The following is a 21,577-nucleotide window of genomic DNA, read 5'->3' as shown; positions in this document are numbered from 1 at the left end:
CGAGTCTCAATGGGTCGGGAGTTCGATAGCCACTTGCAGTCTTCTCCCTGACCTCCCTAGGTTTAGCTAGTGCCTTGGCGATAGGTTCCCGACTGTCCCTTGGCAATTTGCATCGGTAGCAGGCGTGCTCAACCTTGCCGTCTGTTATTCGATTTAAGTAGATAGGAAGTAACCAGTTTTGTATGAACCCATAAATGTATGCACCTATATGTATAAGTTTTCATAGTCAATAAAAGTATCGTTGACATTGGCGTTTGAGTGAAACTCCCACCTACCCTACAGGCTTAATTTGACGTGGCTATTACATGTATCTAAATATTTAATTCATCTTAAATTGCAACCGTGTGAGAGTTTTTGTGTAAAATGAGTTATTGTGATAAATTTTTGTAATGTATTTACCATCCCTAATCGTAATATATGGTGCTGAATTAACAATTATAATTCGGTTTCAAGGGAAATTCGTAACTGTAAGTATGTAAACAATGTCTACCACCCTACCACCAACTAATTGGTGACGTCACAAATGGCGTGCGAGGCGTTTTCGCGCGAGTTTTAAACTAGCTATAATAAAATGCAATATTTATGTTAACCCTTATAAGTATAGCTGAAATATTGTGTTTTTCGGAACCAATACAAGTGTACCGACAACAATAAAAGGGATTTCAAAATTTGTCATCAGGCCTATTATCAGTACCGCTACTTGATACTATAATTCTCCAGTGTGGCAACTCACGAAAATTGTATTGAACAACAATTTACATTTTATATTAAAAGGATTTGAAAATAGAGTTTCAGTTATGTTAGCTGAAAATTGTTGAGCATTAGACTTTTCGGTCGTTGGAACATCTATTGTCAAGTACCAGTACTGATAATTCCGCTACTAGATGTCGACTACGAAAATAATAGTCGTTTTGGTAAAACTGATGCATAGAGTGAGCACTATATGTATTTTTTCTCTATGACCATGGCCAATTAAATTGGTATTGTGACACTGTTTTTACACACATTTAGGACTATTAGAAGTAAATTTTTAATGGGCTTTTGGGTCCGTGCTGATGCTGTTACTCGCTACAACTCACAGTCCCTATATAGTTCATGATGTTCACTGGGGGAAAAAAAATAAAACATCAAATTATAAATGAACTCGTTTTTATTACGTGAAAAATGACAGGACTAAAACTCCTCCCTCCAAGTGCATACAATAAAATTACATTTTGACAGCCAAATCATCAAAGGCACACTACCATGGTATTTGATCACAAGCAAATGTGAAAAACTTTTATAACATTGATGGCAAAATATAACTCCTAAGCTTTAACTTCGAACTACTATAACAATATAATGTAAATGCTTGCTAAATTTTTTATACAAAATGTAGAAAAATTGTTTTGTATAGTTTGCCTGTCAAATGTGGAAGTTTGCGTAACCTAAAAACACATTTTTTGTAACGAAAGAGTAATTTGTTCTCTACTAACATTCCTTGAGCAAAAGTTTAATGTGTATACAACAGGGAAAAATTAAATCAATTCCGTTATGAGATCTAGAAACGATAAAAATATGCCCATGATTAACATTAACGTTTCTATCAAGATCTTACAGGCAAAAAGAACAGATTAAACTAAAGATTTGATTAGGTACTAAATAAAAGTTACAAATAGAAGAAAGTTACGATCGTAAAAAAAAAATCCTTAACTACTTTATATTACACGGTTTCCTTAACAAAATGGAAAATAAATCAATTAACATTGTGTAGTCAAATCGGACAACAGATCGCTGGCCCAATATTACAGGGTTCTATGTTTCACTTTTATCGAACTGAAATTTGAACATTGTCATAGTGACATAGTCGAATTTCAACTATCTTGAAAATGTAACAGAACCCTATAATATTGGGCCAGCGAGATGTTACAATACTTTTAGGTCAAAACTAAGGTGTTTTCCTTTTTTTTTTCGAAGCCGTGATCGTCAACTATCTGATTCAATTGACCCTTATTGGACAGCGGCAACTTTTTGCCGAGTTAATCAAAAAAGCACCTATACAGAAATGTATTTTAAGAATATTCTTGCACAGCTGACACGGCGCCTGTCAATAAGTAATAATTAATTTGACAGTTAAGCTGTGCTACACATATTTTCATGGAAAGCTGTGCTTCACATATTTTCATGGAAAGCTGTGCTTCACATATATTAAATGGCGTGATTGTGCTGCAAGCTCGGCATGAAGCGGGTGCATATTTGTACTTTTTGCTCCCGAAATTGTTTTTGGCATCGGTTAGTTGGTCTTCCCGATGGTATCCTTGACGACGCGGCTGGCTGTGAATATAAAGATATCATTAATATAATTGTTTTTAAATAAATACCTCTTGTATCCAGGATTACAGGATGGCACAAAATACGTTGCCAATTTTTTAAGTGCTTACTCGTATTGTTGATAATTTTAACAAAGGTTTGGGAGACTACCTATCTTCAAAGATGATACGTTTTTTTCTTCAGTTAAATGATTGTAGTTTTAACTTTTAATTACGTTTTGTAAAAGGTGTGTAGGTAAGTAAGAAAATTATTCCAAAAACAAATTTATCAACGTATTTTTGGCTAGTATGTCTCCTCCAGGCATGGAAATGAAATATGACCTAAGGGCACTGATGGCTTCGCCACATACACATAACTGTAAAACCAGACTTAAATTGTACCTAGCAGTTGATTGGCCAAGTCCCATTGGTTGACAGGTATGTAGCACAAAATTATGTAACAGGCGTCCTAAATAATTAATAGTTTTTAATAAAATGCCAATGGAAATGTTAGACAATGTGTTGTACATTAAACCAAAATATTTGTTCCCTTTGAACCTTGGGGGAATGCACGAAGGTTGATATTCGGCTATAGTCTTTGGCGGTCAAAAGGTTATTGTGATCCCCAAGTGTGAAATGATATCGTTTGTGTCGTAAGGGCTATGTGACGTGTCGGTAGTTGCCTCAATGAGGTGAAAATGTGAATAAATATTATAAATATAAATGGCTTATTATTAACCGGGCAACTAAAATATTAAACAGGAACTTTCACTGGGCATATAATAATATAATTTGGCTGTGCATTAATATTTTAGCACCAATAAATTTATATTAGCCTCAAATTTAAGCGTCATATTATTAAAAAACTGGCAGCAAAATGAAGCCACCCAAAAAAAATATAGGGAACTTGAATTGATAGGTTGGCGTCTAAAATAATAAGTTGGCAACTAATATTGTAAAGCGATCATAAAATTTGGATATTTTGTACATATACAGAATACCTAAGATATCTATATACATAAGCTTTAAATACTCCATTTTTAAATAATTTAAATTTAAACATATGCATACCTAGTAGGTACTTTAAATTGACAAATTTCCTAATCCACAAAATACCACAAATTTATTTACCAATAATACCCTACTATACTTGCTATACTTATAGTCGAAATTCCTAATCATGAAACACCTAATGGCCATTATACTTCAATAGTTAATCACATATTTCAATAGTTACCACTGTGTTCTGCCAGAGTCAAAAGATAGGTGCGACGACGAGCGAAGCGAGGAGGAGCGTGTTAGGTTGACCGTGTAGTGACCAAACAAAATATTTTATAAGAACTTCATCTTTAACTGAATAGATAGCAGTTTTCTCTTTAAAATATGCTTCATAAATAGTCGCCACTATAATAATTCAGTTGCCAAATAAATATTTGGTACCTGCCTAAAAATAAACAAAAGCTGTAACGGCATTAAAATACAACTCATATTGATATATTTTAAGGCTCCGTTTTTGTTGCCAAACTATTAATTTTAGTACCCATTTCTATTATTTTAAACTACCCAAATTCGATTAATTAGTTGACCGGTTAAATACGTGCCAATATAAATACATATTTTAAGGACAATCTTATACAAACCATGAATGAATACAAACTTTCATAGGTCCTATTTAAAATCTATCATTTTTAGGGTTCCGTACCCAAAGGGTAAAACGGGACCCTATTACTAAGACTTCGCTGTCCGTCCGTCCGTCCGTCCGTCCGTCCGTCCGTCCGTCCGTCTGTCACCAGGCTGTATCTCACGAACCGTGATAGCTAGACAGTTGAAATTTTCACAGATGATGTATTTCTGTTGCCGCTATAACAACAAATACTAAAAACAGAATAAAATAAAGATTTAAATGGGGCTCCCATACAACAAACGTGATTTTTGACCAAAGTTAAGCAACGTCGGGAGTGGTCAGTACTTGGATGGGTGACCGTTTTTTTTTGCTTTTTTTTTCGTTTTTTATTTTTGCATTATGGTACGGAACCCTTCGTGCGCGAGTCCGACTCGCACTTGCCCGGTTTTTAAAATAAGTAATGTTAACTGATAATAAAAAATAACAACAGTCAAGTAATGTTCCCATAGCTGCCAGAAAAGCGCCACTATCACGCGCACAGCTAATTTATTATTAGACCAATAAAAGTACATAATAGCCATAATAGGTTACCGGTCGTTACAGGTCGGAGTGTCAATATGGGTTTCGGCCAGGGTGCGGAACGATGGACCCTGTATTTGCCCTGAGGACCCTCATGGAGGGATACAGAGCAAAGAACACGCCTCTACATTTCCTGTTTCTGGACATGGAAAAGGCCTTTGACTGTGTCCCTCGTGAGATGATCTGGTGGGCGCTGCGGTCCAAGGCTGTACCTGAGGCCTATATTGACACTATCCGGGACATGTACCACGATTCTGATTCAATAGTCAGGACCGCTGTTGGTGACACCAACCACTTCTCTGTCACTGTTGGAGTACATCAGGGCTCTGTGCTCAGCCCGTTTCTGTTTAGCGTGATATTAGACGCCCTGTCAGCCAGCATCCGAGACTACCATGAGCAGCCACCGTGGCTATTCATGTATGCTGATGATATCGCGCTGACAGACTCTGATAAGGGCCGACTTGTCCAGCGTGTGAACAGATGGAGGGGGTCGCTGGAGAACGGCGGTCTTAAACTAAATGTGGCGAAGACAGAGTACATGGCCTGCAATAGTACAGATCCTCTACCCGTCCGCATAGGCGTGGACATGGTCGAGCGCACGGATCAAGTTAAGTACCTAGGATCTGTACTTAGCACTACCGGGGACATCGACAGCGACGTCAAAGCCCGAATTTCCGCTGCTTGGGTCAAATGGCGGGAGATGACTGGGGTTATTTGTGACCCCAAAATGCCGATTAAGTTGAAGGGACAGGTCTATAAGACCATCATTAGACCTGCCCTTCTGTACGGCAGCGAGACTTGGCCTTTACTAGAGCGGCACAAGCAGGAACTGCGTGTCACGGAAATGAAGATGCTACGGTGGATGTGCGGAGTTTCACGCAAGGATCGCGTCCGAAACGCCCACATTCGGGGTAGTCTTGGCGTCCGTGACATTGCAGACAAACTGCAAGAGTCTGCCTTCGTTGGTATGGCCACGTCTCGCGCAGACCGGCAAGTTACGTGGGTAACAAATGCCTGGCCATGCCGCCTCCTCCCGGTACGGGAAGAAGAGGCCGGCCCAAGAAGCGATGGCTTGATGTCGTCAAGGAGGACATGCGTGCCAACGGACTCACTACCAGGGATGCCGAAGATCGGGCAAAGTGGTCACGAAGGAGTCGGAAGGCGGACCCCGGCTCCTCGCGCCCCGCGCGGGGGCACAGCCGGGATTGACGCCAGGATGATGATGATGATGAGCCATAATAGGTTACCGTTTACGTTAGTGAGGTCAGAAAATATTAGATACCTAAATTATTAATAGGCCTAAAGCGAATACGATTTTTTTCTGTTTAGCTTTGGTAACAGCTAAACTTCTGGCAGAAAATAATCATTACATGCGTCAGTCCAAGAGTTAGTGCAAGACATAAGCAAAGCAGTAAATATTATTATATTCTACACAATTAATTAATGACTACAGTGCCTACAGATGTTATGATACAATAATGATAATGAATTATACACGGTGTAACATGAGGAAACCGAATAATTTTAACCACGCATTTCTGAGGTCAAAAGAAGCAAAAAATGTACTATGAGTTTAGGTCAATTTCGCCAAAAAAAATCTTTTATTGTTTGTTTTTTTTTTTCACATAAAAAATAAATGTTATTGGTAAACTTGTTACTTAAAATTGATTTTTACATTTTTTTTTTCGTAAAACCTACTTTTTGCAAAGTGTTACTTGTCACTTTTTGACATCTATCAATAAAGATATTTAGACTACGTCCCATTGCAGCAACATCACCATCAAAACACTATGTAACAACAAAAACTTGTTTATTTTTAAATCAATATTATCTCTGAAACTAGGCGAATTTCAAAAAAGTTTATAGGGCATTTTTGTCTCTAAATATGATCAGGAATACGCTGTTAAAATTATTCGGTTTCCTCATGTTACACCGTGTACATTATTACTATTAGGGAATGCAAATCGGTTATTTTCGGTTATTTTTTGTATGGAAATTATCGGTTATTAACCGACGATTTGCATTCCCTAATTACTATGTTATAAAGCTTTAGTCTGCGTTTAGTAGGTATGTTATATTCTAAATATACTTTTGAGTGCAAAATTTGAATAATATAGTGTTATCAATGTTTCTAGTATTTTTTAAAGTCCTGGACGTTATGAAGTATTTGAACAAATTAAATTATTTTTCAGAAAATATTTTAATTTGTTACTAAATTTGTCCTGGACGTTGTTAGTTGTTATTATTTCCGACCAGATAGTTTTTAAGCAAATCTAAAAACCAACTTTATTCCAATCTATTCACTTACCATTGAATTTTGTATGGACTTTACTGCTTTAATCCATTTTACCTAAAACCAGTTATCAGGTTAATATGGGACATTATTGGCTAAGTTCTAGTTTATACGGATTTTGCAAAATAAGTATATGAGTAAACATAAACAAATGATATCGCTTTTATAAAAAAGGTGAAAAGATATAATAGACTATGTTCTATAACAGATAACTGAATTCATAAACTGCATGGTCGGGCAAGAATTCGTATTCATACTATAAAGGCAGCTGAACTAGGCAGCGCTAATAGTGGTATTGAGCCATACATACATATCACCGTACTTGAATTGTCAACAGTCAATATATTTTTTTTTTAAATCGGAGTTTAGATTTAACTGTTATAAGATAGTTTGGGACAAGTCGAAAATGGTATGAGGTTTAGACTAGCAAGTATTTGCATGCAATTTTCATTACATTGTCTAATTCTTCATCTGATCAAAATTTTGTTTGAAGTTTAAGTACCTCAGCAGCCGTCAATGTAACGTAAACTGTAAACTTTATTCAAGTTCTTGCTAGTCCTCGCTATAGTATTTTGTTTCAATTCCATTTTTCTAATCTGTTGTCTAATCTGTACAGTACATATACAAAGAGAATTTAGACTAGAGGAATACTGTCAAAGTAAATTATGTAGTCAGTACATTTACTGCCATCTTTCGACAAGTAGAGTAGGCCAAAGGTATGGCGCCATCACTCGACAAGATGGCACCATAGAGTAGATGGTGATACCTTTTGACATTTAACAAATTTAACACATATCAGTGAAAAAATAAGAATCAAAGTCAAATGGCGTTCTTAAAGTTTTAATCATTTGTGTCGAAAGATGGCAGTAAATGTACTAACTATATAATTTACTTTGACAATACCCCTCTATTTCAAATTCTTTTACCTTTTCTCTTATATAGCAAATCAAGGTCACAAAACGAAATCTTGCTCAACTTTGCAAATTTATTACCTACTTCAGTTTACTACAATATTAGTATAAAATGGGTGTCGTCTATGGTACAACTACGTCTACGGCGACCAAACAAAACAAAAAAAACATACACGCAACGGCAAACTAATTCTTGGGGGTTACATATTAAGTTTTTTCTTCAGGTTATCCAATTTGATTTTAGTGTCACGCACCAACTTTTGGACCTCAGTTTCAGAATCGTCCGTTTCCGATACGGGTACGTTATTCGCTACTTTCATTTTCGCTGCGCCAGGTTTGAAAGCGGCTTGTTTCGCTTTTTTAAATTTATCTGTACAATTGACGCAAATATATTTTTAACAAATGATAACATAATATGTGACAAGGGAGTAAGAGGTTTAATGGTGTAAATGTGAATACCGTAAATGCGTTTAGGTATTTCTCATACAACACTAAACACGTTGAAAAACAAACAAAAAGTAATCTACTGCCAGGCGTGGCTCACTCCGCGAATTCATCGCTTTGCAACAGGTAGCTACAAGTACATCCGTTCCACACCAATTTTGGCGGCTATTCATAAGCCGCGCGTGGCGCTGTCGCCACCTAGCGGCCATATCTGTCCTGATCGTAACAGACGCGTTTTGTTAGAGAGTGAGTCTTCTGTACCTAGTACTATTATTTATTCTGTACTACTACATCGGTTTATAATTTGTGATTATGTAGTTCGTTAGGAAGTGAGACTTGTAACATACCTATATAAGTAACCTCGTTGTATCATCCCTATACGTTTTTTTTAATGGTAAATGGTCAGCTTCCAGAGGTTGACAATTAATTATGTCGGATTGTACTACGTATTGTTTTTAAATATATACCTTCATCAATAACGGCTCGACCACGACATTGAGCGACTTGCGACGGCGGCAGCGATAATCATAGTTGGAGTAAGACAGCGATCGGACCTTTCGTTCTATGGTTGTAGCTGCCGCCATCGCAAGTCGCGTAATGTCGTGGCCGAGCCGTAAATGTATCTTTAGTCACGCGGGACGAAATGATTAAATTATTTAAAGTAATTGTTATTGTGAATTAAAAAGGTGTATGATATTGATAACAAACAATAAGTACCTAACTTGCTTTAGTTGCACTATGCTTGGATTTTAATGATTTTTCTTTATCGCCTAAAATTAAAGGATGTTAGTATGTATTTACTGTGTTTTTGTAAGGTTTGTGACTTAACCTACATATAAAATTTGTCTGTTTGCTAAATAAGACATAGAAGACCATAGACAAAACCCTCGTTGGTAGCAGAACCGAAAAGGTGCTATACCTTGCGCTGCGCTTAGTCATGATGTAGATTTTGCAATTTTTTGTTGAAGGCGTCGAAAGTTTTGTCCATGTTTTTGTTTAAGTTCCTTACAATGTCCTTAAGATCTGAAAAACAGTTTTGTATTTATTACGAATTTATTTTTGTGATGAATAATTTCAAAATATGTTTTTACCTACCGACCGGCTTGGTAAAATTTATTATACGTACTTATACTGTTAGTCATAATAGACAGAATATAATTCTTTTGACCATATCTGTCCTAGCATAACCAATAGATGATTATAAATTCTATTGTACTTCTGATGTAATATTATGTATTTTTAAATATAATATACACATTTTTTATTTTTTACTATTGTTAGGGGTTCCGATTGTAACGAGTTCTAACATTGTGCTAAAATATGTCTGATTCTTTAGTTTTCTATTTCTATAAAGATCAATGTTATGAGATTTATTTGTGTGTGTTGTATTGTATTATACCAACTTTAGGTAAGTATATTAAGATATAAATAATCGCATTAACATAAAAAAATATGTGTATGTCTTCACTATATGTCTGTGTGGGTTGTGAACGAATGAATCCAGTGATATTTCCGATGGAATACAAACACACTATAAACCATCACAGAAAGGACTATGCATATTCCCATGTTTTAAAAATGTATGAGAAAGGACCGTCACAAGAACCATCACCGTGCAGAAGTACCTTTGACATTAGTCAGTATGCAGTTCATCAATTTTTTTGGTAATGGCCGCAAACGCTTTATCTACATTTTTATTTACGGCCTTCGCAACTGAAAATTAAATGTACGATTTAGCATTTGTCGAGATGACAGTTTAAATATATATACCTAATTTACTCTGCTTTTTTTGTATTAGAAAGATGTAAGCTTGAGGTTCCAAATCGGACACTGTGGTGCACACTGTGGAACGACGCTGAACTTGTGGTTAAACATGAACATTGTCTTTTTTTCGACGATAACGTTTTATTTACCAAACAAAATTTTATGAAATTTAGTAAGGATCTTAGGAATTTATTTAGGAAAATCCCTCCCAAATTGTACGACTCTTTGTCAACATTATTAAAAGTTGTCATCGAAAAACAGAAAATTCTCATGACCAATCAGAAGCATGGCATCATTCCACCGTGCATCGGTCTATTCAGCCACCAAAAGCGGTCGGATGTTACACCATACGTCTGCTATTGAGGAAAAGGCCAATGATGGTTCATGTAAGATAGTTATGTTTACCTGCGCTGGCAGCAGCGTCGATCTGCGAATGGTGCTTCTGGTAGTAGGGGCGGATGATGCGGTGGTAGAGGATGAGCGAGCCGTTAAGTTCTCCGGGCAGGTAGCACCATATGATGAAGATGCACTGTGGATTGAAAACACGGGTTGTGAGACCACTAAACGCACCACCGGCCACTAAACGCACGCTCAAAGTGTACTGTCGATGCTAACGCCTACCGCCATATACATATATTCTAAAACAAACGTATGGCAATAAGCGTGCACGCTCGGAGAGAGCTTTCCATGGCCCTCGGGTTATGACCTAATTCGGGTTATTTAAAGGCTCATTTAGACGCTGCGAGAACTCGCATGCGTGTTTCATTACATTGCGGTATTTGATCGGTCGGCTGAATTGGACGTAACCAATAGTCCTCAATGTAACTAAAATCGCATACGAGTTCGCGCGCCGTCTAAATCAGCCCTTAGAAAGTCGTCGGGATTGCACGTTCATGAACGGACGTTTAGATCATTTTTAATGTACACATATATTTTCGTCGCTTTATTGCCCAATGCAGGGAGTAACTCTACGAGTTAGTTAGAGAGTGTAAATGAGCGCGGTCAAGCTTTATTTACGTATTAATACATTCGGCAAAACGGCAAGACGTAATATAGAGACAGCAGTGTCTGTCACAGTGAATTAATTCAAGAATGCAGTACCTAAGTGCAGATTACATCTAGCCAATAAAATAAAGTGGTTCCGATTTGAGAGACCTTGGCAGCATCCGATACATTATTACAGTAAATTGAGCATGTAACGGGCCCCTGTTTAATGCAAATTGATTAAATTTTTTGGAGGTGATTTATAAAAGTATTATAAAACATTTCACACTCTGATTGCGAAAGTATTCTAACCGCTATCGAACTATTTCTCGCCTTTCTAACGTCCTATTTTTAGGTTTAGAGGATCTTCTCAATGAATGTGGTGGGTCGACCGACCAACTATTTCTTGTTGTTATTCTATCCCGTAAATTAGGAGCAAACACTAGTATAGAAAAATGTTGCAACATATTATGGAGACATGTTTATCCTCGTGCCGCTCACCATACAATTTATAGCTAAGGAAGTTTGAATCTAGTTTTATTTGCTATTGGGTTGAATTTCGTTTGTTCGAAAATTTTACGAGACAAATGAAAAGATACTTTGTTTGTTTTAATGAAGGTTGACATTCCATCGAAACGGAGTACATCTTGATGTACATTGGCCGGCACAACTTATGAAACTCTATAAAAACATAATGTGGCAATGACAACGAACATGTACAAATGAACATGACAAAAGTTAACTGACGCATATAGATATTGCAATAGATAAGTACAGAAGAGCCTAGCTAATCAGATAATCGCTGTAATCCGGACGGTTTCGACGCGGGCGCACTGCCTCAATACCTAAAGGGGCCCACTGATTAACAGTCCGCCGGACGGTATCGGCCTGTCAGTTAGAACAAAATTTTGACAGTTCCGAACAACTGACAGGCCGAGACCGGCCGGCGGACTGTTAATCAGTGGGACCCTTAAGAGCAGACTCTGATAGTACCTATCTAACGGAATTTTTGTTCTACTCGGACAAATACTGCCTTAGAAATGAATTACAAAAATGTCAAGCAGAAAAATATACCTACTCAAATGTTTTTGACTGTTAAGTAATTTAATTCCTTAATTTTAACACGTTGGCTGCCATGAGCATCACCGGTGGGATCACGTAATCTTCTCCGTATGGCCATGAGCATCACCGGTGGAATCAAAACCTCACTTAAATTTATATTGGGCGTGGGAGCTACTGTCAATACTGTAGGTGTAGTATGATGGGCAGCCAACGTGTTACTATTAAGTATTATTGGGTAAGTAGTATTATTGGTTATTAATTAATATTGTTTATGATTTTAAATAAAGAAAAATAAAAATAGACCATTAAAAAATTACACTTGTAAACTTGTAATCCATCAACGGCCTGTTTTTTGCCCGTTCGGATTAGGATCCTACGACAGGTATGAGGTATCAACGATCGTACTGACGCGGATCCGTCGTTTTCAATCAAAATAGTGAATTCATAATGAACAGACGGCCTACCGCGAACCAGGTTCGACGTGTTGCCTCCCTGTCACACTTACGTACGAATTTACAAGTGCGAAAGAGGCAGCACGTCGAACTTGGTTCGCGATAGGCCCTCAGACGGCCTCGCGCCGGATACGTCAGATACGTGCGAACAAAGAGTCGCGGTGGCGTGTGAAATGGTCGTCACCGTCACTACCTGACGTTACTTCATCAACAAAACAACATCAAGTGCGAGTTGCATGGATATAGTTCGTGTCATTCATGATGACGCGTAGATTTGTCAAATCTAACCTTTAATAACATGACAATACGAGTCAAGGCACGCGTCTTCATGAATGACACGATCTATACACTGTAGGTACTTATGTTAGCTCACTTTAATTCGTTTAAACCTTATTTTAAGGCAACAGTGGTTAATTTCCTACAACAATAGGGTGGCCAATATTGGGTAGTTTATTCTATTAAGTAAAATTAACGTTATTTACGAAACCAGACGTGAAAGTGGCCAAAATATTAAGGAAGGCCCCCATGCCAAGCCAGACTTTCGAAATACTAAGCTATCCTAAGAAATATATCTTTTGCTAAAGTTCACGATGTTTATTTAGGTATCCAAACACCCGTAAACATGGTGCTTAAAAACAGTAAATAATACTATTTTATTTCAGTGAATAAGGTTGAAGTTATCGGAATTCAACAAAAACCGATATCTATAAATATATTGATTCAATACTTATCAGACTACCCGATATGGTCTACTCATAACCATAATAACCATTGTTTCAAATGCAAAATGGTTATTTAATTAACTAATGGGCAAACTAACAAACGTAATGTTTCCATTAGGTACCTACTCGTTAAGATAATTAAATAATTTACGACTTCAATATAAACTAGATAAAGGTCTGAGAACTCGTATAATACCTATTTCAATGTTAAAAACGAATTCTTTATCTTACGTGAGTAATACTAATACTGATAACATTTTGTCTAGAAATGATAAGGGTTGCCTAAGCATCTAGAATAGTCTTCCTCCTCGCGTTATCCCGGCATTTTGCCACGGCTCATGGGAGCCTGGGTCCGCCGTCCGCTGGACAACTAATCCCAAGAATTGACGTAGTTTTTTACGAAAGCGGCTGCCATCTGACCTTCTAACCCTGAGGGTAAACTAGGCCTTATTGGAATTAGTCCCGTTTCCTTCACCGAAAAGCATCTGGTAAATATCAAATGATATTTCATACAGTATAGAACTATATAGGATAGGATCAAATTTGGTGGCAAACAAGCCATACGGCCCGCTTGACACTACGTTGACATCGTAATCTAGCGGCGCATGAAACTAGAGTGTTGCTGATCCTTTAATTAGGTATTAGCAGTGTTGGCCGAAAGTTAATGCGAATTGAAAATGTTGGCCATTAACCATTATAAATTGAACCTTAAACCGTAACGGACAATTACAGTTTACGATTCAATTTATAATGGTTAATGGCCAGCATTTTCAATTTGCATTAACTTTCGGCCAACACTGGGTATTAGGATAGGATACACTGTAATTAAAGTAAAAAAAAAAACACTAAGCACGATTTTCGTAAATTTTTGCCTGCCTATTCCTAGATCACGCATAGTGATATTAACTGCCGGCAGCATGAGCGGGACAACAATATAATTATGCGCGTGCAATAGAGCTAGGAACAGATCTTTATTTTATCAATTAAGTAAAATGCAATTGTTTTTCGTTTCATATTAAAGCTGATTGCAATAATTAAAAGTGGATATAAAAAAAATTGTAGGCATGATAGGTACTTTATCAAAGTATAAAGTATGCAATGATGTTGTTTACCAATCTCTGTGACCTTTAGTCTTGAAATCAATGACATCATTCCCAGGTGGACAATTTCAATGAGTATGTGTATTAGTGATAGTAACAATATTAAGTAATACAAATTATAGAACAAGGAAATTCAGTAAAATCTCTAAATATACTGTTAAAATTGTTTTACATGATTTACAAATATATGTTTGGTCCACATCGAGTCCACATATAGGTAGAATAAGGATCCAGTAAAATCTCTAAAATTATACTATTAAAATTCTTTTACATGATTTACATATATCCTTGCGGTCCACATACTCAGTTTTGACTTATCGGAATGAAAAGTTATAGTCAACTAAGTACCTAATAAAAATGTCTTATTTGCTTGACTCTATCAACTGATGATTGTCTACCTGCCACTCGAATAAATTAGATCTTTCATGGTCTAATCTTCTTATACCCATTATTATACTACCATATAGGTAGATTAGTTTTATATTCACTCCAGGCATGTTTAGTGGTACCTTAACTTTATTAAATTTAAAACTATACTATTAAGTGTGTGTCTTTCCAATGCGGTAGCCGGACAATGCTAACTCTTAACTAATTCTCTCTCCTCCCTCACTTTTTTTTCTATTCAAGGTGGTGCAAAGTTAGCAACAGTATTCAATCATGTTTTAACATCAAGTTTGTATCTAGGTTATTCATAGGTCTACATTATTGTATTACCAACAATAAGTTATTTTAACTTTACAGGAAAATCTAATGCATATGAATGTACTGATTAATTGAAGAACAGGGTAAACTGGGTCATGCTATTCAAATTTTATTAGACATGTTCATTAGGCATCGTTAAATATATTGCACAATCTTTGAAAGAATAAATTTAGCATCAAAGTGATGAGTAATGTAATTAGTGACATATGGAAATGTACTGACCTTTATTAACCAATAGAGCGGGAACCATCCCACGATGAAGTCGGAAAAGTATTCAACGACCGAGAAACACGCGTACACCACCCAGTATGTCAGCCACTTCGTGTCGTCATCTTTCGAAGGGGACTCCAGAGCCCTCATGGACATGTAGGCAGGGTACACGAAACCAATCGAGTTGCATATCAGCTCAGCACCGAATCCAAACACTAAATATAAACCGGTGAACGCCACCAGACCTGCCAACACAAAAGAACGTTAAAACCCGCTAAGGATATAAATAAACGCTAAAGAAAAAAAAGGCTCACCGACGAAAAGGTACAGTCTGTTCACGCCGGTTTTCGATTCCAATTTGTCGAAAGTCGTGGTCCATGGCTTGCTTTTGTCGCGCAGCTGACGTTCTATGGCTTCCCTGTACTCTAACAATTTGGCACTCATGGTTGGAATATGATGAGAGGCGTAGATGAGGTAAAACCGGCAGACAGTCCACGGCCACGACTCGTTGACAAGTAATGGCTGACGCTAACTTTTTTTATAATGTTGCCAAGAGATAATAATATTGTGGCTTGGTAGTTTAATTTTGTGACTGAAATTGTGTTTAATTTTATTATAACAATGTAATAAGTATAAATATTATAGTTGAACACTTACTTAAATAAAAAATAATTGCTATAACCTAAATATATTATAAAGAACTAAGAACCTCTTGACATGGATTAGAATACAATTTTAGCCCATTATTTCTCTGGCAACATTACGCGTAACTGTCGTTTTTTGACAGCTGATGTGGTAGAAAATGAAAATCGCCATTATCGCATCGCCCGAACGCATCGCGATTAGCGATAGTTACATGCAAAAATCAACGTACTGCAGAATTATCGCGCTAGTTTTACTAAAATGGGAGATAAAATACTAGTAGAACAAATAATCGAAACAATAAAGCAGCACCCAGTTCTTTACGACCATAAGGTTCCATGTAGAAAAGATCTAAGTGAGGCGTTATGGGAAGAAATAGCTGATACATTCGATCTGGATGGTGAGTTTTTTTTATTAGTGGTTTGTTGAATTCTTTGTTAAAGAATATGAATTGATATGAATAACAATTACTTATTGTAACGGCTTTGCAATTGTTTGAGATTAATATACCTACTACCAAAGACATATGTAACTTCGTATAAGATCTCGGAGTATAAGATGAATAAAGTCTAAGGGGCTATTCATAAATTACGTCATTTCAAATTAGGGGGGGGGGGGGTCTGGACATCGGATGACGGTAGCATGAAGTAGGAGGAAATGGGGTCATTTGAAGCATGATTTTTGGATGATTATAGGGGGGGGGGGGGGGGTCCAAAATCGTCAAAAATCGATGACGTAATTTATGGACAGCCCCTAAGGAAAAAACGTGCCTCGGAAATCAAGAAAAAGTCATTCTCGGATAGATGGCGCACACACCTTTGGCCTATGCTCGGCTAGATGGCGTGACGATACCGTTTCATATTTAACACTTTTAACACATAGATATCAGTGAATGAACATGGGTCAAAATGATATAAAAATATTAAAATCATTTATCCATATATATACATTTTTTTGATAATTTTATACGTTTTCATTTTGAGTTTTAGTCGTGTGTCGATAGATGGCAGTAAATTTACTGTGACTACAAAATTTACTATGACAGGACCCGTCTATAGGTACTATCTATTCTTTTTGCTACTACTAACAGCAATATTATTCTTAATTAACTGAACATCGGTAGACCTTATGTTCTCGCAATAAGGTTTACGAATCAGTTAATAACATTGCGAGCATCTTTCTCTTTTACTCCAATTAAGGCGTTATTAGAGAGACAGAGAAAGATGCCGCAATTTGCGAATTTAGGTGTTCGCGGTAGGCCCTCATGTAAAGTTGACGAAATATGAAGTGAGCCGATCTTGTTCAAACTTGTTCGAGAGATCGGTTCACTTTATATTTCGTCAACCTTACCTGCGATTATTATGGTTCCGTACCTCAAAAGGAAAAACGGAACCCTTATAGGATCACTCGTGCGTCTGTCTGTCTGTCCGTCTGTCACAGCCTATTTTCTCGGAAATTACTGGACCAATTGAGTTGAAATTTGGTACGCATATGTAAATTAGTGACCCAATGAAGAACATGTAACGTAAACAAAGGAATTTTAAACATGGGATGGGGGCCACTTTTGGGGGGTAAATGAGAAAGTTAACAAATAAAGTCTTACAAACGATATCGTGTTACATATTATATGAAAGAGCTCATTTTGAGAATTTTAATTTTTTTTTATAAAATTACAACCCCCCCCCCTTTATCTCCGAAACTACTGGGTCTAAAATTTTGAAAAAATACACAAAATAGTTCTTTACCTATAGATGACAGGAAAACCTATTAGAAATGTGCAGTCAAGCGTGAGTCGGACTTAATGTACGGAACCCTTTGAATGCGAGTCCGACTCGCACTTGGCCGGTTTTTTTGACATAGATAGGGGTTGTATTGTATGTATTTATGTCGCAGGCAAATTGTAGGAATTACAAACGGCGCCATCATTTCACAAACGTGAAACGTTATGCAAATTTCCGAAGGCATCGGCATTTTGAAAATATCTTATGACATTAACAGCGCCGTTTGCAATTTGCCGCGGCATTTTGGTCGAACTAGTTCTTTAATTTACCACGCGTGGCGCAGCATATCAAACCGATGGAAACCATCAATTCTGGAGTTCGTCGAAAGCGGGGCGCGGGGGTTGGGGGAGGGTTTTGGATCTAGGTGGCTCCGGCGCTGCGGAAGAGCAGCCCTTCCGCCCTCGCGTGAAGAAGCACGCGGTCACTACACTCGGCTTGCTAGTCGCCCCTTTTACGCGGGCAATTCGGATCCTTAAGCCCCCCATTCACACTCCTACCTTGTAGTCCGCCTCATTGGGTAGGATTGTGTATGGGGGTCGCGGACTACGTGCCGTCCTACAACACCAAGTAGGATGCCTCTTGGGTCCTACAAATCCTGCAAGCCCCGCCCACCGCTGTAGTCCGCCGCGTAGGATTGTGTGTGGGTTGTCGTCCTACGTTGTGGACTACCGTGTTTGACGTAGGGTAGACCGAGGTGAATCGGATCATTTTTTGTTTGACGGTCAATAAATAATTTTTTTAAGGTGATACTGTTTTTATTAATATTCAGTTGGATAAATTGTTTATTAATGAACGGAATCCAAGGTTCAGACACAAAATAAAACTTAAATATGATTTATGAAAAATTAAATACAAAACCTCGTAAAAAATCCGATTCGCCCCATTTTAAGGGGTAAAACGGATCAAAAAAACTCTGTCATAAAATCTTAATTAATAATGGTTAACAATGTTAATCATATGATTAAGAATCACAAAGGTCAAATAATTGAGATCAACTATCATTGGTATCTTTAATGTTGCATTTGACCATTATTTTTATTCCTCCTTTCCAGTTAAATTTTTTATCACGCCACCTACAGAAAGTGCAACATAATATCACTCCTATATGCCACTATATATATTAACAATAAATCCAAAACATGCTAATGGCCATTTACCAACAAAATCGAATAACTTAAATGAAAATAAACAAAAACTGTAAACTTTTGCAAACCAAAACATGAAAAATCACACATATCCGATTCACCCGCATATGAGGAAATTAGTTGTTGGTAACAAAAGACTCTACGTAGGGACAGCGGTCTCGTTAAAACCTTATTAGCAGCTGTAGTCATATTTTCTCCCGACCATTCCCCCTGATACCTCTTCTTTTTATACGTACGCACTAGGGCTTGCAATTCGAATATTATTCGAATATGTCGAATATTCGACCTGTTTTGATATTCGAATATTCGGCCGCTCAGGTTTCGAATATTCGAATATTTTTTATTACTAGGTAAAATCTATTTTCATCCGTTATAGTTACAGTTTCTGTGTATTTTGCCGGGTATTAACAGTGAATGAGGAACCGTAATAGGTACCCAAATGCGAAGGAAATAATGTTTTTACTGTATTCCTCTCAATAGGCTTCGTGAATACAGTTAAACCTAAGAACCTAACTCAATTTCAAAGGAAACGAAATCAAAAAGTATGTTTTATTACGGTGCGGCTAATGCTTTTTCTAGTACAAGTAACTTTACGTAAGTTTTAAGATAAAGGGTCATTTTGTTTATTGAGTAAAAGCGTACCTTAAGCGAATATTCGAAGTCTAAACCTTGCCCTTTATCGCAATTCACAAATTTGATCATACCAAACCTACCGAACTAGGTAATCTAACCATGCACCTTTAGCTAACGAATGATCCACCCCGTAGTCAGCCAACTTTTTCCCTTAAATATTCCAATACCAATTATATAACTTATTATATAACAGCCGACCATTAGGAATCAAAACTAAACTTGCCAAGACTAATAAAGTCAATAAAGATTCAAAATACAATGGAATTAACGACAAGAAGTTAATTTAAATCAGAAAATGATTAGTGATTACCTACTAAAATGTTTTCTCTCTTACATACGTGTTTGGATGGTTAAAGTTATATTAATTCACGCAACGACGCATTTATAATAAAAAGTTTTATCAAGAAATATTGAAAATGTCTAATTTTTGCGTTTTAGGTACTTACTTGCTTTTATAAACGTGGGTATTTCAGAGTAGGATGATAAAATCTAGTCAATAAGTGGATTTCTGCAAAATATCATTAATTTTAGCAATATGTGAAAAAAGCTTTTGAATAAAACGATAATAAACCGATTTTTCGTTCCTTTTCTTATTTTTTTTAAATATTCGAATAATTATTCGAATATTCGAATATCTCGTCAGAAAAAGTCGAATATTCGAATACCTGAAAGTTTCGAATATTTGCAAGCCCTAGTACGCACCATCTAAAACATGCGAATCAATCGCCCCCAATCAGATGATCCGAATAACCCCATATCATATGTTTGAATTATTTTCGTGTAACGGAAATATACCTTTAAATACAATAAAAACAAAATCAAATCAGGAAACACTATGCGCCATTAACAACAAGTAACAACAATTACAAACCTTTAGCCTTTTGCGTTTACTTTTATCACGGACTGTATTTGCACATTTTTTACATCGGCGGTAAAATCACAATACACCAGAGCCTCTACCATCAGTTTTAACATTGACATAACGCTCACGTCTACGTAATTTACTTTCTGTACATCTCGCTTGCACTATTGCTCGCATATGTGAGTACGAGCGAGATGCATAGAAAGTAAGTTACGTAAACGTGAGCGTTATGTCAATGTCAAAACTGGTGGTAGCCGTACTGTACGAGCGACTCATCGGGAAGTGTCACCGTGACCGACGCATGAGTCTTTTACAATGACAGTAACTGTGGCGACATGCGTTAGGAACAGAGCAAACGCGGAACGCTGATTGACTGGGTGTAACTAACCGTGATCTTTCAAATTTTACAGAAATGCTTATTTTGATCCGATTTCCCCAGTGATCCGATTCGCTTCGGTCTACCCTATGACAACAATGCGCGCCATTTTTTTGAAATTTATAAAGACAATCGCTGTTTTTGGGACCAGAAATCACCCAATCACTCCAACAAACAATGGAGGAATAGGCATTGCAACAATTATTACCAATACTTAAGAAATATGACGCTCTCTGGCGAATTTTTAGCAGTTTCTTTTCCCACACTCTTTTTTATTTTTATCCAATAACAAGAAAATATATAACAGAAGAGCTATTTTCTTTATTTTTTTATTACACATAACATTTTCAAGAGTAAGTAGACCGACACTTGTGAGAAACGAAGCAGTACTGGTGATGGACGGCAAAACAGTACCGTGTGTGAGCTATTTCTTGCTCCGTAGTCCTGCAAAGCGAACTACAACGTAGGAGGGTGTGTGACCTATATCCTACGCCGTAGTCCTACGAGGCGGACTACAAGGTAGGAGTGTGAATGGGGGGCTTTAGGCCCACTTGCACCATTCCACTAACCCGGGGTTAACCGGTTAAACCTGCGGGCTCAGCACGGTTCCATTTTTATCGACTATCACTATGCGCGTCCCTTTCGCACTTACATACTTGTTAGAACGTGACAGGCATGGTGACAAGGGATAAAAACGCGACCGTGCTAAGCCGCCTGGAGTTACCATGGTTACCACCTACTATATGACAATGGGTTAATGATTTAACTGCTTAACCCCGGGTTAGTGGGACGGTGCATGTGGGCTTTAATCGAGTAGCGATCGAGTTAGATTTGTTTTTTTGTTCTTTTAACGAATTCACAACGGCCAAGTTATATGCGTTTACTGTAATTTGTAATAATGTACTTACCTATCTTATTAATCATATTTTGTGTCAAATTCCATACTGTCGAATTAGGATAGCCTGTAACGATGGTTGTGTGTATGTAAATAAATAATAAAATA

The 21,577-nt window shown here is 37.1% G+C and overlaps 1 protein-coding gene and 1 long non-coding RNA gene across 6 annotated transcripts in view; one reads left to right on the top strand and one right to left on the bottom strand.

Annotated features, from left to right (window-relative positions):
• Positions 1–1,132: 1,132 nt before the first annotated feature.
• On the bottom strand, positions 1,133–15,668 carry LOC134802680 (receptor expression-enhancing protein 5). Of its 5 annotated transcripts, XM_063775333.1 has the most exons (6): positions 15,450–15,668; positions 15,148–15,380; positions 10,309–10,432; positions 9,765–9,852; positions 6,800–6,841; positions 2,268–2,313 (listed from the first exon to the last, which is right to left on the bottom strand). In XM_063775333.1, the coding sequence occupies exons 1-4, from the start codon at positions 15,577–15,579 to the stop codon at positions 9,773–9,775; spliced, it is 567 nt and encodes a 188-aa protein (XP_063631403.1). In that variant the 5' UTR covers positions 15,580–15,668; the 3' UTR covers positions 2,268–2,313; positions 6,800–6,841; positions 9,765–9,772. The 5 variants fall into 5 exon arrangements, with proteins under 5 accessions (XP_063631411.1, XP_063631403.1, XP_063631393.1 ...); XM_063775341.1 differs by lacking the exons at positions 6,800–6,841; positions 9,765–9,852 and adding an exon at positions 1,133–2,138 and having other exon boundaries at positions 2,185–2,313; positions 15,450–15,667; XM_063775323.1 differs by lacking the exon at positions 6,800–6,841.
• The window catches only part of LOC134802926 (uncharacterized), a 183,453-nt gene continuing 165,853 nt past the window's right edge, over positions 3,978–21,577 (top strand). The window contains exons 1-2 of the long non-coding RNA XR_010145906.1: positions 3,978–4,498; positions 5,755–6,068. This is a non-coding gene — a long non-coding RNA (uncharacterized LOC134802926). The remainder of the gene's footprint in view (positions 4,499–5,754; positions 6,069–21,577) is intronic.

The sequence above is a fragment of the Cydia splendana genome, chromosome 2 (assembly GCF_910591565.1).
Source record: "Cydia splendana chromosome 2, ilCydSple1.2, whole genome shotgun sequence".
NCBI lineage: Eukaryota > Metazoa > Arthropoda > Insecta > Lepidoptera > Tortricidae > Cydia > Cydia splendana.
This window is presented reverse-complemented; position numbering and strand designations above follow the sequence as displayed.